Consider the following 13,271-nt stretch of genomic DNA (forward strand, 5'->3'; position numbering starts at 1 on the left):
TGAAAGGCAGAGAGGAACATTTCCTCTGAGCCACGTTTAGGATTCTCTAAAAGAGAAGGAGCACTTTGGTGGTTTGGAGACAATCAAAAGACAAAGACGAGCCTGCTTGGAACAGAGGATTTAGGAGGGGAAGTAGCAGTATGTTAACCAAAATGGTGATACTTTGTTTTCTAAACCAGAAATCTAGGAATGTGTTGGAATGCGTACAATTGGATGAATAGACTATAGGGGGAATATTTGAAATTGAGATTGTCAAGGAAAATCTGAGATGTGTGTTTCTGTCACTACAGAGGACCTGAGTCAATCCAACACGGTGGCCAAGCTAGAGAGAATCCTTATAGGAGTGCCCAGGTACGACTCTTACAGGATCGTCCATCATCATGAGAACAGTATTTTACAAAGATTTTGAGTCAGGGTGCTTTTACCAAGGTTGCAAATATTCTCTGAAGATGTGGATTGCCGGGCGCGGTGGCTCATGCCTGTAATCCCAGCACTTTGAAAACCTGAGGCAGGTAGATTACTTCAGCTCAGAAGTTCAAGACCAGCCTAGCCAACATGGAGAAACCGTCTCTATTAAAAATACAAAACTTAGCCGGGTATGGTGGCGTGCACCTGTAGTCCCAGCCACACGGGAGGCTGAAGCATGAGAATCTCTTGAACCTGGGAGGCAGAAGTTGTAGTGAACCAAGATCATGCCACTGCACTCCAGCCTGGGTGACAGAGGTTGCAGTGAGCTGAGATCATGCCACTGTACTCCAGCCTGGGTGACAGAGTGAGACTGCCTCAAAAAATAGAAATTAAAAATTAAAAAGAAGATGTTAATTGGTCTCTCACTAGAGGAGCTTGGTAAATATTTCTCTTCTAGGTCTGTAGGTTTGTTCAAGCACAGGGATCTTGTCAGTTCTGTTAACCATTGTATCCCCAACACCTAACAGTACTTGGCACAAAGTAGACTTAATGCTGAAAAGCCTGGGAAAGGTATTGAGGATAGACAAGGAGGAAGATCCACTGCAGGTAATACAGGCATATAATAAGTTAAAAACAGGGTGTTCTTATCCACCAAGAAAACTTGATTTGCTTAATGATTTTGACTTTAGTGAGTGGCTAAACAGTAGAGAATAAATGGAGAGAAACTTAATGTATTCTAGAGCATATTTGAATTGCTTTGAATCATGGAGCCAAATAAGACAATTGGAGATTGAAAGCTGCAGGTCAGAGAGGCAGAGCCGTCTCTGTTTTCCTGTGCTTTTGCAGGAAGTGCATTTTATAGAAAAGTCAGAGAGGAACTGAAGGGAAACAGAGAGCTCTGAGCTGGTGAATTCACAGCAGCCTGGAGAAGCATTCCAGCTGCCTCTGAAGCTGGCTCCTCACACCCAAGGGCTGCCCCTTGGGACCCTGAAGTCACTATCCCAGCTGGTCACGAGGCCGGGGAGGCCTCACTGATGAGGACGGCACCACGGCCCGAGTCTAGAATGGTAAGAGGTTCTCAAGTCTTTGATTAAGACAATTATTGGTTGTTTGAGTTTAAAACCAGTCTTTTCCTTTCTTCTTTTTAATTGAAGAAACGTGTATAGACTTTTTAAAAACTTGTTCATGCTTTCAGAGCATTCATTTGATTCTCTGAAACTTTACTTTAGATCTTCTCCAGATCCTTTGGCTAAACTTATTAGTACATCTGACCCATCCCAAGAGCCAGTGGTGTAAATGCATGCTGGGATTTAGAGAGCCCGTCTGAAACTGCACGCTGGCACTATGTGGGTTTTCAAAGGTTCCACTCCAGTGGCAGAAAGCTCTCGGCCAAATGTATGTGAACCGAACAAAAGTCAGGGGCAGTGAGAATGAAAATCGGCCGCAATCACACTTTGAATATCGCTGTCATATGAGGATTCTAGCAGCCATGGAAAGTCTGAGATTCACTCTCTGCTGCACACTGGGGCATCCGTTAAGGATTGTGGGCATTCTGAAAGCTCTCATTCTGAAAGCTTCAGGGGTATTTTTAGATGAGGCTTGTTCCTACAAATGAGGAAGTCTAGCAGATGGCTCTTCCGGCTGGAGTCTTTTTTTCCAGCTTTCCACCAGCATAGTATGGAGACCACTCTGGCAAGACCTCTCTCTCTAAGGACAATGGAGGGAAAAGCTATTCTCAAAACACTGGGCAGCAGCTGCAAGGCTGGGGCTCTGAGGACGCTGTGCCACTGGCCTGTACATTTCACCCTGCCCGCCTGGACTGTATGTAATCAACAGTGGGAGGCAGAAAGGAAGTTTGAGGTTAAGCACAAGGCGTCTTTTATCACACTACGTGAGTGAAGACATCTGTGGAGACTGTACTCTCACTGTAGCTGATAAGAATGTTATTCACTAACCAGAGAGAAAAGATTGGAGTATGAGGTTTTTGTCCGTGGAAGTATTTTGCAGATGGTTTGCACCAGTTTTGTGAAAGACAGATCAAAGTATTATTAATGAGGGAAAAGTGCCTTGAAAAAAACGAAGTCGTCTTGCTATACCGTGTTGAGTACACTCATTGTCATTTGGCTTCACGTCTGATAGAACAATCCATTAGGGCTCAGAGAAGTCACCTTTGCAATAGTAAGCCTTTTCCAGGGATTCTTAAGAAGTCTATCTGACACACAGTGTAAAGACACAAAAACAACTTGATTGTAAGTCTGTGCTTTGATGGTAAGCTTCCTTTTCATTTTTAAATTTGATGTGGTTTTGCTCATGCCCTAATTAAAGTGGCAATTCTCAAAAAGTACAGATTGTACAGGTTTCCAGGGTGGATGCTTTTTAATGCAGTTCATAGGAAAGAGTCATCCATTGTAAGGTTTTATTTTATTTTATTTTATTTTATTTTATTTTAATTTATTTTATTTATTTTTGAGACAGAGTCTCACTCTGTCACCCAGGCTGGAGTGCAGTGGCACCATCTCAGCTCACTGCAAACTCCACCTCCTGGATTCGAGCGATTCTCCTGCCTTAGTCTCCTGAGTAGCTGGGACTACAGACATGCACCACCATGCCCAGCTAATTTTTTGGTTTGTTTTTAGTGGAGATGGGGTTTTACCATGTTGGCCGGGGTGGTCTCAAACTCCTGGCCTCAAGTGATCCACCTGCCTCTGCCTCCCAAAATGCTGGGATTACAGGTGTGAGCCATTGTGTCCAGCCTTAAGATTTTGCTATTAAGCAAAAGGGTCACCTACATGTGTATTAGAAGACATATTATATCCCCATTTACAACAGAGCATTCCAAATGCCTACTGATTTCTGATTTTCTTTTTCTTTCTTTCTTTTTTTTTTTTTTCTTTTTTTATAGAGACAGGGTCTCACTATGTTGCTTAGGCTGGTCTCAAACTTCCAGGCTCAAGTGATCCTCCCACCTCAGCCTCCTAACGTGCTGGGATTACAGGCTTGGGCCACCATGCCTGGTCACCTATTCGGTTTTAGTGACCTGGCAGGATACCTGGATTTCTCAAGCTTTTCCAGTAAAGAAGCAGCGGTTAGATCCCAAAAGCCATGAAAATTCCACTTGTGGCTTAGAAACTGAAATTTACCAAAGTCCACTTGGGGAGGCTTCCTTCCTCCCTAACACACACACACACACACACACACACACACACACACACACACACACACCCTGCGGATAATTTATCCTGTAATTACAGGGATAGACTAATTTTGTCTGCATTCACTTGATGAGAGTTTTGACAGCAGTGACTTCTGCCTCACAGTAACTATAGACAGAAGCGTTAACTCCCAAGTCTTCAAAGAGTAGTTAGGTCTATGATGCAACTGTTTCCAGCCACAGCGGTGCTCTGTACCAACCCTCGTTGAGACTACCTGTTGCCGCTCAGGGGTCTGATAGAAATCCCACTGTGTTATTTTGTGTATTCCTTGCCTCCCAGAGGCACAACAACAGATCAACAGGAGCAGTCACCCCCTGCCCTCATTCAGGCCCTGTGATTTGCTTTCTCACTAGAAATTTTCATTTTTAGTGTATCAAATATTCCAAGCATGCAATTAAGTTCAGATAATAATTTAACTGACCTGCAGGTGTTCCCTAAGATTTTTCAAATATTAACATTTTGCCATTTGCTTTAGAATTTTTAAAAATAAACTATTACTGCTACTGTGGAAGATCCCTCCCTATCGAATTCCCATTTCAACCTCCCATTGCTACCCAGAGCAATCACTGTCTTGAAGTTGATGAGTACTATTTACATTTTATTACGTGCTCTATAAAATCTGTATATATCCTTACATGTTTTTAATCTGTATACAAATGGCATCACACTTTACTTGAGCCTTTTAAAAGTAAATTACTTTTAATACTCAGCATTTTAAGATATTCTTTCATATTGCTACCCTAAAATCCAGTTCATTTTTTTTTGATGGCTATAAAGCATCCCACTAAAAGACTATACCACAATGTTTTCATTCTTTTGTTGAAGCACAGTTTAACAGTTTACAAGGTTATTTGCTATTTGTAACATTGTGAACACCTTTCTCCACTTATAAGAGTTTCTCTTGCTCTGTACTGCACAGTATGGTAGCCACTAGTTTAAAATGTGGTTAGTCAGAATTGCAATGTATGTAAACAAAAAATGCATGCCACATTTTAAAGACTTAGAATGAAAAAAATATATGGAATATCTCATTAATAATTGATATAGGTTATACTGATTACAGATTAAAATGACAATATTTTGAATGCATTATGTTAAAATATATTACTAAAATTATTTTTTCCCATTTATTTTATATTTTTTAAATGAGGCTACTAGAAAATTTTAAATTACATATTATGGCTTGCATTATAATTCTACTGGACAAGGCTGGTCAAGACCAACCAGTAACTGATTGCCCACATGCCAGCCATCTGTTTTTGTAAATAAAGCTTTATTAGAAAACATGCCACTAATTTCTATGGTGGCTTTCCAGCTACAACAGCAGAGTTCTGTAGTTGCAACAGAGTCCTTATGGTTTATGAGCCTAAAATATTTACCATCTGGCCCTTTAAGGAAGACATTGTCGACTCATTTTCTAGAGCAGTAATTTTTAACCTTTTTTAAAAACCATGACCAACAGTAAGAAACATATTTAATGTCATGGCCCAACAAACACACACATCTGAAACAAAAGTTTTACAAAATGAAGTTTCACAAATCCTTTCTATATATTTTCATATTTTCTGTTCTGTTCTATTTTGTTAAAATAAACTGCTGGCCAATAAACTGCTAGTGACCCATTCAAGTGACTTAGCCATTCATTCATTCCTAGTTATTTAAATGACATTGCTCAAGAATATATATACCCAAAAACAGAGTGATTGGATTATACGAATGTGTGTATTTAACTTCACAAGATTCATCACATTGTCGTCCTGTGTGGGAGCTTACCAATCAATCTACAGTCTCAGAAACAGTGTGAGAGAGTTCCTAGTTCTCTAGATCTTTAACAAAATCTGGTGTTGCCAGTCCAATCTGATGGGTATGAAATGAAATCCTGTTTTATTTATAATCTGATCATTCATAAATTTAATCATCTTTTCATGTGTTGAATGGCCTTTCATGTTTCATTTGTGAGTTGCCTGTTCATTTCCACTTTAAAAATGGGGTCATTTGTCTGTTTCTTAGATTTATAGGCACTCTTTTTCTATTCTGCATACCAATACTTTATTAGTTATGTGGGTTGCAAAGATGTGAGTTGGCTACTCCAAGGTTTGTTTTTTGTTTTTTGTTTTTTCACTTTTTAATGGTGAAAAACCATTTTATGTTATCAGGCAGGAGTTTTAAGTTTTAAAGTAGTCAGATTTATCTTTTTCTTTATATTGCTGTTTTTAGCCCTTATTTTTAAAGTTATCTCCTACCCCAAGTTCATAAAGTTTTCTCTGTTATTTTTTCTGATGAATTTAAAATTTAATGGGTGTTTCTTTTCTGTTGAAAAGCCATGTTTCTATATGGTATGAGATATGGCTCTACTTTCTTTCTTTACATCATAAACAGCTGGTGTGAGTACCATGAATTGACTTGTTAATCCTCCAGTCTGTTTCTTGGGCCTCTGTCTTGAAAATGTTGGTCCTAGATTTATCAGAACCAGATCCTTTTTTTTTTTTTGAGGCGGAGTCTCGCTCTGTCGCCCAGGCTGGAGTGCAGTGGCCGGATCTCAGCTCACTGCAAGCTCCGCCTCCCGGGTTCCCGCCATTCTCCTGCCTCAGCCTCCCAAGTAGCTGGGACTACAGGCGCCCACCACGTCGCCCGGCTAGTTTTTTGTATTTTTAGTAGAGACGGGGTTTCACCGTGTTAGCCAGGATGGTCTCGAACTCCTGACCTCGTGATCCGCCCGTCTCGGCCTCCCAAAGTGCTGGGATTACAGGCTTGAGCCACCGCGCCCTGCCCAGAACCAGATCTTTACTGATCTCACTTATACAGCAACTGGTCCTTGATGGTTTTATAGGCAAGTTTTCACAAACTTCCAGAGAACACATCATGCTTATCTTACAAAAATTACATGAGATGAGGCCCAGTGCGGTGGCTCACGGCTGTAATCCCAGCACTTTGGGAGGCCGAGACGGGCGGATCACGAGGTCAGGAGATGGAGACCATCCTGGCTAACACGGTGAAACCCCGTCTCTACTAACAAAAATACAAAAAACTAGCCGGGCGAGGTGGCGGCGCCTGTAGTCCCAGCTACTCGGGAGGCTGAGGCAGGAGAATGGCGTAAACCCGGGAGGCGGAGCTTGCAGTGGGCTGAGATCTGACCACTGCACTCCAGCCCGGGTGACAGAGCGAGACTCCGTCTCAAGAAAAAAAACAAAAAACAACAAAAAAAAAACTACATGAGATAATTGAAAAAGTGAAAGTTACTCAATTCATTTTATAATTCTTTTTTTTTTTTTTTTTTTTAGACACAGTTTCACTCTGTCACCCAGGCCGGAGTGCAGTGGCTCCATCTTGGCTCACTGCAACCTCCGCCTCCTGGGTTCAAGCGATTCTACTGCCTCAGTCTCCTGAGTAGCTGGGATTACAGGCACACGCCACTATGCCTGGCTAAGTTTTTGTGTTATTAGTAGAGATGGGGTTGGCCTATTGACCAGGCTGGTCTTGAACTCCTGAACTCAAATGATCTGCCCGCCTTGGCCTCCCAAAGTGCTGCGATTACAGGAGGAAGCCACCGCACCCAGCCATCATTTTATAATTCTAATTTAACCTTTATATCCAAATTGGACAAGGACAGGACAAGAAAGAAAAATTATGGGCTAGCCTCTATTTGAATGTAAATGTAAAAATCCTAAACTAAATATTAATAAAACTGAATCCAGCAATGTGTAGTAAAATAAGTTCATACAACATGTGCAAGCATTGCTTAATTAAGAAAAGCTATTAACGTAACTCATCACATTCACAAAGTAAAGGAGAAACATAATACATTTTTTTCCCATAGATGTAGAAAAGACATTTAATAAACCCTAATAGCCAAAAATGATTTTGAAATACAAAACCGTAGAAAACTTGAAATAGACATAGACATCCTTAGCCTAATAAACAGCGTCTACTGAAACCTATAGTAAACATACACTTAGTATTGAAGTATCCCTTGTACTGCCTGTGTGTGGAGTTCCCTCTGTATCTGGCACCTGAGAATTGTTCTTTCTTTTAATCTTGGCTGTTACTTTAAATAAGTGTGTGTGTGTGTGTGTGTGTGTGTGTGTGTGTGTGTGTGTGTGTGTGTATGAATATATATGCTCGTACATACACATATCTATGTATTTTTTAGTTTTGTCTATTTACGTCCATTTCATGAAGTTTGTGGCGTGGGAAGCTGTGCCAGCTCCGTAGCCATGGTGCTGGAGTTTCTCTCTTAGTGATTTTCTGGGCCTGAAGACCAAGAAACTCCAGAGACCCCTTTGGAGGGAGCAATGTAGTGGGATAGCCACAGAGCTGACTTCTCTCCTAGACTGAGGAGTTGTTATGCATGACTTCATATCCTGGCTTCCCTTGGAGAAAACTAGTAGTGGTGGATCTGATGTGGATATAAGAATATTGTATGAAACTGTCTTTGATTTTATTTTGCCAGCAGGTTAGATAAAGATCAGCTACTGCCATAGCATTTCCTAAGGAACTGATATTTCCAAGGTTCCCACAGTGGTACTGAGATACAAAGATGAAGATTACTTGTAACGTTGCCGTCGTGACGTTGCCATCACTGTCACACTTTATTTGACAGCTTTAACACATTTTTAAAACGCAATTCTAAGGATTGGGAGTGGGGAGAAGGACGTGTTTTCTAAGGAGCACTTTTTGTGGTAACAAACAAACTTTAAACCCTCCTGTTAATAAACAAGGGGTTCCTGTGCCTATGAAAATTAAAACAAGGCCTGGCAATGTTGAACGCAAAGAACAGCCAATAAATTCTTGACTGTAAGGTCATGTGCATTAAATAAGCCCGTTCTTGTGTCAAATCAATACTGTATTGTGTATTTCCCATAGCAGATATTGAGATATGGATCTGCCGTAGTAGGAACAGGAATGTCATCAGGAAATATCAGTTCAGACGAATGTAGGTTTCCACCAACAGGGAAAGAACTGGACCTGGTGTGGTCTGACTCCCTTCTTGATGAAAGTGTCAGATCAGAAATGAATACTCATGTGGCCCTTGGAAAGTGGGAAGGAGAAATCAATAAGCTAAACATCCAACCTAATAATAGAACTGTTTTCTCCAATGCGAGTGTTTTTCTCTTGAAGCTGGTATTTCTGTCCTTGATCTGTCGGTGATGCTATTTAGAGATGCAACAAAAGATTTTATAGAAAAGCAAAGGCTGGTTCCATTGTTCTGGAATAAGGGTTATGTCAACTTGGTTCTATCTAAGCATGTCACTGGAAGTCTGGTTCACATTTAAAGTTTTCCTTAATTCCAAGAAACAATCTAGACCCTTTGAAGCTTTAGCAAAAGAGTACTAGGAAAAAAAGAAATCCCACTTGTAAAGGCCTAGTTTGCAATTCATTTGTCCTGGCATCTTGCAAAAACAACCCAATCTCTGTATATCTCTACACATTGGTGTGTATGATAATATCTTTATTTTTCTTTGTAGAGATTTTACACAGGATATAATAGGTGACACAAATGTTTTGGCAGATGGGGTCAGAATATGAAGGCAATTCCTTCCATGTAAGAATTTTGGTGCTTGTTTAAATTTAATAGACTCGCTTCTCCTAACCACACTCAGGAAGTCTCCTGCCATTCATGCACATAAGGACTCAGAAGAGAACCTCTACTGTCTCCCCAAAACCTTTTTTTTTTTTTTTTTTTTTAATAAACTTGCTGACATTGGCCAGTTTCAAGAGCATGGTAGATTCATGATCCATCAGCCTGGTTTCTGAATGGAAACCGAATGAGTTATTTGTATTGTTTGTTCCTACCTTTTCCAGGCACCTTTTAAAAATGAACAAGAGCAGCTCTGATTTGGAAAAAGTGAGCCAGGGCTCTGCAGAGAGCCTCAGCCCATCCTTCAGGGGTGTCCACGTCAGCTTCACCGCCGGCTCCACGGACAGCCTGGCCTCAGACTCCAGGACCTGCAGCGATGGAGGTAACAAACTTGACCTTGATGGAGAGGCTTAGATTCTCCTGGACCTTCCAGACCAGTCATGGGTTACTTGCAGGATTTGGAAGGGCTGAGCAAGGACTACTGTCTTGGTCCTGCTTTCTCAATGAAGTAGACTCTTCCAGGGAGCTGTTGAAGTAAATTATCTACTGAATATATCGCAAGCCAACCCATCCATATTGTCCTCTCCAAATTTTAAGTGTGTGGATGTGGCAACATGGCGGGAGGAAGATGAGGTTGAAAGGCTCCTGTTTCCTTGTGTAATGAGCCATAATGAGCCATCTATGTACAGGCCTGCTTTCTACTTCTGTCCTCAGGATTAGTCCTAAACTACACATCCTCTCTCTCTCTCTCTCTCCCTCTCTCTCTCTCTCTCTGTCTCTCTCTGTCTCTCTCTTTTGCATCTACATGTGCATGTATGCACATGCACACACTTACTGGACACAGCAGATGTTTACATAATGTTTGCTGAATTAAGCATGAAGACTTCATTAGGCCACCATCTAGCCTGCTTTTTGGATTAAGCTCTAAAGCCTGTGGGTGGGTCTGTCCTCCATCGGGCATATTCCTAAAAAGGAACTCTTGCTTTTCCACAGTTGTGGCCTGGATGGATCATATTTAAACTTTCTCACCCTTTCAGCATTCTTTGTGTGTGTGTCCTCTCCTGTGTTTCTCTTAGGCATGTGTTAGCATGTTGGATTTAGACTTGTGCTCACATGACTTCCTTTTTCACTTCTATGGAAGTATTTCTTCTCAGTAGGCAATGAGACAGGAGAGGGTTCTATTGCAGATTTACTGTCAGCAACATTTTTCCGCCTAAACGATAGGTACTGCCTGAGACAAAAGTGTGTGTTGTAAGTCAGTCTGTGCTGTGTTCTGATGAGAAACCTCTGACAGTTCTTACTTAAAAACAGGAAATATCTTAGTCTTGATTTGGGAGGAATGTAGCAACAACAGATTTTCTTTTTCTGTAGATTTTTCTAGGCTCTTATCTTCTTCCTTTCCCCAGCCCATTGTACAACAAATTCAACAGGCAGATTGTTCCGTAGAGGGCAGGGCACCTCGACCATGAGCCCCTGGGCTGGTCAGCTCTGATCCACTCTCTTGGGGTATTGTAATCACTTCTGGGGAGTGACCTACAATGAACCATCAGCCACCAGCCAGCGGGTGTCAGACGAACTGGACTTCATGGCTTCACCACTTTGTTTCTCAGAGTCAGTAAATCATGATGTCCGCTCGCAGGATTCCTAAGAACTAACTAGAAAAGATAAGGTTAAAACACATGGCACATGGGTGGATGGGATACGGTAGGAAATTGGGCAGCCCAGAACTTGAGTGCTTCTTATAAACGCTTCCAGAAGAGAGAGAAATCAATGAAGGCTGATGGAGGGTTTAGGGAAGACTTTATGAGAACATGGGACTTAGAGATCATATCTGAAATGTGGCCAGAACTGGGGAGATAGGGGGTGACGAGGAGAGGACTTTCCAGGTTCAGAAAACAATAAAAGAGAAACAAAGCTGCAGGAATGGCAGCGCACATGGGAGAAGGGTGAGACCAGTCTGACGTGCTTCAATAGACACTGGCAAGGGGAAATGGGACATGAGCTTGGTGGGAAGCAGGGGCTGAATTGTACATGACTCTCACAGCAATCTGTGCAGGTGGGAGACAGAGAGCTGCTGGAGGTTTGTGAGTTCAGTGCTGGAGGTTTGTGAGTTCAATGGGGAAACCTGTTCAGACATTTTCTCATGTTCATTTCTGAATAACATGAATGAAAATGAATGCATTGCCATGGTATTCCTTTATCACAAGCTAAGTTGTTCAGTGGAAATGCACTTCAAAACTTGGACTCCCAGGTCAACAAGAAGATATGTACCTTGTCACTGAACTCTGGCCCCTGAGAGCCAACCATTCTATCTTCTGCCCCTGGGCATGGCTCTGTACCCGGAACCATGTTTTGAAACTGGCAAAAGACCAAAGGCATGACATTCTCTCTCTCTCTCTCTTCTTTTTGATGTCTTTTAAACATTAATCATTAATCTGGAGAATATACAGAACTACTGGTCCTGTAATATGAGAAATCCTTCATTCACTTCTCACCGCTTACCAAGTCAGCTTAGATCTGTTATTGCACAATTATCTTCCAGTCCCATGAGTCCTTAACTCACTTTTATCTTGTAACTGAAATATTTATCCATTGCAACTTTAGTTACTATTTGGCGTATAGTACCTAAGCTGAGAGATTAGATCCAAATAGAAGCAGAAGCAGTTCACACTGAAGTTCTTTGAAACTTGAATGTAGTGTCTGCCTTTCTAATATTATACATTAAGCCAAAAGATACCATTAGACTCTACATTTATTTTGTCAGTAAGAATCCACTAGTGAAAACTTTGCGTTTCATTGACTTTTTCCATCCACAGTATAGGCTGGCCTGAATGAGTGGAGGAAAAAGTCATTCCAGGGCATATCATGATAGTAGTTTGTGTAAACTTCTTGGAAATGTAATAGCGTTAATGGCTAAAGTTAGTGATTCAGGTTTTATGGCGGGAGGAGCGAAGGAGTGGAGGGTGGGGGTGGTGGCAGGGCGAGGAAGGTTTTAGTTATATAAGGAAAACCTAATCGAAATCTCTATCTTTGTTACATTTTTAAAACAGGTGTTTATTCTAAATGTTTCAGTGGCAAAATGCCACTTTTGTGTCAGTGTTAATTTTGCCTCTTTATACTTGCATCAGGGTTAATGGCTAAAGTTAGTGATTCAAGTTTTATCGGGGGGGGATGGTTTTAGTTGTGTAAGGAAAAGCTAATCAAAATCTCTAACTTTGTTACATTTTTAAAACAGGTGTTTGTTCTAAATGTTACAGTGGCAAAATGCCACTTTTGTATCAATGTTAATTTCACCTCTTTATACTTGTATCAGATTTCATATTCCTCCAGTGCATCTGTCATCCCATTTGTCCAAGTCAATTGAACAGCCAGTCAACTCAGTGCAAGCAAAATTTGTCGAAGCAGTTGTTTGGTTTATGCTTGGTTTAGGAGGGACAGACTGCATGTGTCAGGACAGATCCATGAAGGCTGCCAAGGGGAGGGTTTTTGTAGGGAATGGATGGTTGGATGTGTGAGGGAAATGATGATCAGAAATGGTCATCAGGAGACCCTTCTGCTTTAAGTGGTTACTTGTAAATATGCAAACCTAATGTCTCATTGAGATAATTTCCCTCTTTGATGTAGGATAACATTAAAATTCAGTTCAGCAAACATTTCTGAATGCCAGGAGATTAGAGGAGATTAGAGAGTTCTCTGTTGAACTGAAACCATTGGCACCAGCAGTAGATAAGACGTCTGAAAATACAGTTCATATAGATATTCTCACTTGCATGAATACATGAACCAGGGCAGTGACATCATTCTTATTTTTATAGCTGGCAAACCAGAGATAGAGAACACTAATTAAATATATTGACGGTAGTCAGCTTGTTTTTCTCAATAAGCTGACTACTACTGGCAAATTTCTTAAAAATGTATATTAATTCAGTCATTCATTTGGCAGATATTGTTGAGTGCAAACTCTGTGCTGGGTACAATTTTAGATGCTGAAGTTTCAGTGATGGAAAGGATTCCGTCCCTTCAAGGGGTTTACATTCTGGTAGGAGAGACAGACAAGAAGAAAGATAAGATGT

General features: G+C 41.1%; 1 protein-coding gene across 1 annotated transcript in view; it reads left to right on the plus strand.

The window, feature by feature from the left end:
* Positions 1-13,271, plus strand: part of PRAG1 (PEAK1 related, kinase-activating pseudokinase 1) — a 66,170-nt gene that overhangs the window by 34,075 nt on the left and 18,824 nt on the right. Inside the window, 1 exon segment of the mRNA XM_010380101.2 lies at positions 9,423-9,580. Coding sequence (XP_010378403.2) covers positions 9,423-9,580 — 158 coding nt within the window.

The sequence above is a fragment of the Rhinopithecus roxellana genome, chromosome 9 (genome assembly GCF_007565055.1).
Source record: "Rhinopithecus roxellana isolate Shanxi Qingling chromosome 9, ASM756505v1, whole genome shotgun sequence".
Classification (NCBI taxonomy): Eukaryota; Metazoa; Chordata; class Mammalia; order Primates; family Cercopithecidae; genus Rhinopithecus; species Rhinopithecus roxellana.